The sequence below is a fragment of the Alosa alosa genome, chromosome 17 (genome assembly GCF_017589495.1).
Source record: "Alosa alosa isolate M-15738 ecotype Scorff River chromosome 17, AALO_Geno_1.1, whole genome shotgun sequence".
NCBI lineage: Eukaryota > Metazoa > Chordata > Actinopteri > Clupeiformes > Clupeidae > Alosa > Alosa alosa.
In genome coordinates, this window is record NC_063205.1 from 24,709,985 (window position 1) to 24,714,984 (window position 5,000).

The 5,000-nt window shown below is 43.5% G+C and overlaps 1 protein-coding gene across 1 annotated transcript in view; it reads right to left on the reverse strand.

The window, feature by feature from the left end:
* The window catches only part of dgki (diacylglycerol kinase, iota), a 108,044-nt gene that overhangs the window by 31,796 nt on the left and 71,248 nt on the right, over positions 1-5,000 (reverse strand). The window contains exons 16-20 of the mRNA XM_048267603.1: positions 3,704-3,759; positions 3,180-3,242; positions 2,281-2,354; positions 289-400; positions 1-44 (exon numbers count right to left, since the gene is read on the reverse strand). The exon at positions 1-44 is cut by the window's left edge and continues 156 nt beyond it. Coding sequence (XP_048123560.1) covers positions 1-44; positions 289-400; positions 2,281-2,354; positions 3,180-3,242; positions 3,704-3,759 — 349 coding nt within the window. The remainder of the gene's footprint in view (positions 45-288; positions 401-2,280; positions 2,355-3,179; positions 3,243-3,703; positions 3,760-5,000) is intronic.

Sequence of the window (5,000 nt, forward strand, 5' to 3'; positions counted from 1 at the left end):
CACTGGTGCAGCCGCTCACCGTGGCCCCCAACCTGCAGCGCCGCCTGGTGGCCAAAACAGGGTATTACAACAGGACCGCTCTCAGTAGCCAAAACATAATCAGCTTCTAGTTAGTTTTTGTAATGAGCTGGATTTATTTAATAGGCTAAAATAGAATTGAATCAATATCTCTATACTTGTAATTTGTTTGTATTATAATTATTTTGTTTCATATTAGTTATTTAAGTATTATCAGCTATTATGAGCTTGTTTCGGTCTGTTGGTCAGTGTATCTTGTCAGACACGTACCAGCGTTGCCATGGTGAAGCCAATCACCTCGATGCAGCCGTCGTCATGGCGCTGGGGCTCGAAGTCACGGTGGTCGCCAGTGTTTCCCCAGGGCATTGTGCCTGCACAGTACCTGGGGCGGGATACACACAGATTTGATGAGCACACACACACACACACACACACACACACACACACACACACACACACACAGACATACACGTGCACACTACACACACACACATACACACACACACATATGCACACTACACACTACACACACACACACACACACACACACACACACACACACACACACATATGCACACTACACACACACACACACACACACACACACACACACACACACACACACACAAGGACGTCAGACCTGGGTGGGACAAAGTAACGGAGGATCAGGGGGTTCTCCCCCAGGATTGCTTTTAACTCAGTAGATGTGATTTCCTTCATAGTGGTGCGTTCTAACAGGTGGCCTTCTGTAGAAGGGTGATACCTTTTTTTGTTCACATTACACCTTGACTGCACAAGCCAACCTGGCTGAGCAGAGCATGTTTTCCAGAATGACAGAAATTGCGCTGCATTTGGGATAAACCGCGATTTGGCCTAGGCCTACTTCTAATATTAAACAACGACTAGGCTCAGGGCCGGTTTTAGCCTACTACATTTGGGTGGGCTGGTAAAAATTTTGGGTGGGCAACATGCTGTAGCAAAGCGGTAAAATTGGATCAAAACTGACATAAACACAAAAAACAAACTCAGAAAAATCGGCACTACCTAGTTTGAGTTGCTGCAGCCAACAGCCAGGGATAGGCCTTATGTCTGATACATCTATTTAAAATAAGTTTTTCAAATACAAAATAGTATGTTGTTGGAAGATCAGTAAAGTGTATGTTGCTCTCACACACACCAACCTCAAGTTTCTTGAGAATTTTAATCATCAGTTTCTTGAGAACTTTAATTATCCAATTTGAACACATGTAACCGGTTATGTGGTCGCCCTGCAACAATTTGCCCCATGTATCGCATAAGCAACAAGATGAACATTTCATTTAATTAATAATTTGATTTTGCCCAGACTTGTTGTGTATTACCCTGAAAATACAGAGTTCTCACGAGAGCACAATTTGAATTTGCTCAACGAGTCACTCTGGCAATGAGTAATGATGCTCATTACCCATGCCCTTGGAGCCGAGCTGCACCAATCTCATCGGTGTATCTGATATAGGCGGGCCAGAGGCGATCTAAACAGACGACGAGAGCGCTGCTGCGTTGAAGTCCAGAATCAGTCAGTAAACATTGGTCAGTAAACATTGGTCATAGTGTTATCCAATTGCGTGCAGTGAGATTTTCAAATGCATGCTTAGTGCCGCCCCTCAAGATTGGGCCATTTTCATTACTCATAGTCAGACCCTAAATCTTTCTAGATTTGGGTCTGGATTTCCAGGCTAGTTATGTATCATAATATTGTTAACTTTAATCGTCCAATCGGAACACATGGAACCGGTTATGTGGTTGCCCTGCAACATTGCTCAAATAACTTAACTTACCCTACCATGGATTTGAGTTTGGTTCATGTTTTTTCTGTTATTTGGACCCTAACATTCTTCTTGTAGTCCAAGTCCAAAGAGTAAGACAAAGTAAGTGTTCAAAATAGAACTTCAACTTTATTTACAACCAAGATACAGAATAGGCCAGACTAGCCTAGGGTGCAATAATTCTGCCAGAAGGTTGCGGTGAAAACATGGCATGGATCACCACTGATTTGGGCACTTTCCTAATAAAGTAAGCGGAATGGATTCAATATGGAAGCGCACATACAGTACAGTACAAAGACGCAATGAGTTGACTGATACAGTGATGTGGGAGGGTCCAAACAAATATCATTAAAAAGTGAGTGGGTCCTGTCCCAACTTCATATGATGACTCCGACGCCCACACACACACACACACACACACACACACACACACACACACACACACACACACACACACCTGGGAATGTTCAAGAAGACAATGCACTGTAACTTCAGTTCCTGAATCTTGGGTGTGAGATCCGTACCATCACACTATAGAGCCATAAAAGAAGAAAGAAACAAACAAACAAACAAACAAACAAACAATCAAACAAACAAGCGCAGACGTCAGAGCAGTTTATAAATATCTAGTATCCATGGACGCAGTGTATAAATATCTAGTATCCATGGACGCAGTTTATAAATATCTAGTATCCATGGACGCAGTATATAAATATCTGGTATCCATGAACGCAGGGTATAAATGTCTAGCATCCATGGACGCATAGGCAGCTGGCCCCATGATGACATCATTTCAGACAGCACAAGTCAAACACAGAAGGCCATGTCAGACTCTGTGTGTGTGTGTCTGTGTGTGTGTGTGTGTGTGTGTGTGTGTGTGTGTGTGTGTGTGTGTGACTATGTTTGCATGTGTGTGTGTGTGTGTGTGTTTGTGTGTGTATGTATGTATATGACTGTGTTTGCATGTGTGTGTGTGTGTGTGTGTGTGTGTGTGTGTGTGTGTGTGTGTATGACTGTGTTTGCGTGTGTAATGTATGTGTGTGTGCATATGTGTGTGTGTGTGTGTGTGTGTATCAAACACAGCTGGTTGTCACAGTGGGCACCAGAGCAGCTCTGACAGGCAACACAGCAGCACTCACCACTACCCTGATGAGTGTGGGCTGGTGAGGACACACACACACACACAGTGCAACTTTTAAAGGATCATGCATGAGCACACACACAGATTCACTACAGGAATGATGTGTGTTGACAGGTCAACTCTCCATCTACACACATAAACCCACAATGTAGTTACAGCTCTCTCTCTCTCTCAAACACACACACACACACACTCACACACACACACACACTCACCACGACCCTGACGTGCTTAGACAGGTCCCTGGAGCTCCGCTGCAGGAAGTCTGAGAACGCCGCCTGTGAGGACAGCAACACACACACACACACACACACACACACACACACACACACACACACACACACACACACGTCAGCATCTCTCTGCTTCTCTCTTTCTCTCTCCCTCTCTCTCTATCCTTTATCTTTCTCTCTATCCCCTTCTCTCTGTTTTCTTTCTTCTTCTCTTTTCCTCATTATCACTCATCCTTTCTTTCTGGATATGTCATATCCATATCATCCCTCTCTCTTCACTTCCTTCTGCCTCCCTTTCTCTTTTCCTGTTTTCCCTTATCTCTCTCTTTCACTCCATTCTCTTCTCTCCCTCCCTGTAATTCTCCTTCTTTCACTCTGTTTTCTTTTTTAGCCTCTCTCTCTCTCTCTCTCTCTCTCTCCACAACTCCTCCAATTCAGCTTCACAGTCCTTCTCCAGGCAGACAGGCAGACACACACACACACACACACACACACACACATCTCACCCCTGCATAGAACATCTTGTTGCGGAAGCGACTGTTGAATTTCTCTGGGTTGGCCTCTGTGATGGAAAGAGAGAGAAAGAGAGAGACAGAAAGAGAAAGAGAGAGAAAGAGAGAGCAAGAGAGAGAAAGAGAAGAGCAGGAGACAGAGATGCAGCGTTACGGGGTCCTCGCTAAAAGCATGCCTGCCAGTCCTCATACATCTCAAACCACTAGCACTGAGGCTGCAGCAGGAAAGCACTTTAGCATGACGTCAGCTAACATCAGTTAGCGCCACTTAAGGCCTTTGCACACAAGGTCCCTGTTTCCAGTCATCCATCACTCATACATCTAAAACCGCCAGCACAGTTGCTGCAACAAGAAGGCACTTTAGCATGACGTCAGCTAACATCAGCTAGCGTCACTTTGCACACCAAGTCTGTATTTTCATTCATCCGTCAAAAACAAAACAAAAAACACTCAGTTGAAGGACGCTTCATTAACTGACAATACAGATGTGAAAAAATATGTTCTGAAAATGGATGAACGTTTCAGAGTTGGTGTGTAATCTTGATTGACACATTTTCTTTGAAGTGTGCAACAATTTCAGAAGACAAATATGGACCTTGGTGTGCACTGGCCTTTAGCTGTCACGTGTAGTCATGATGTATCATGTAGGTTTCAATAATGAATCTTTAGTTGTTAAATTATTGGTATTATAAGTTACTTTCTAATAAGGCTCTTCACAATACTAGTGTAGCGCTCCATTGACTTGAATGGGATTTCCAAACATTCTACGGTCAAATATGCACCATGTAATGATCGCTGAAAGATATAATGACCGCTGTCAATGGCAACAGGTTTTGTGCTTCTGATTCACGTCTTTCATATCACTTGGCAAGTAGTCCGGTCACTTCTTGCAATGGAACTTCATTCAAAAGTGAAAGCAGACGGTTGATCAGCAGTGTCCTAATGAATGTTTGATTCAAGTTCAGCGTGTGTTGTGAACTATTTGTTTTTCAGCAAAAGCCACAAAGAAACAGTAACAAATAAATATAAAGAGACATACCATGAGGAGTTTATTTTTTTCATTTTGGCCAGTAGGCGTATAATAAGAGGGATAATGTAGAGAATGCTGGTCATTATCAGGAAAATGAGTTCCTTCAGCAAGACCCCGACATGCCGGTTCGCCCTGTTGGGACTTATTTTCCCGATAATGACCGGCGTTCTATACATTACCCCTTACGTCCACTCTTAAGGTGTTTGCATTTGTTTTCACCTCATGTGAGCGTTACTGTACATTAGAGGGGAAACAAGCCCC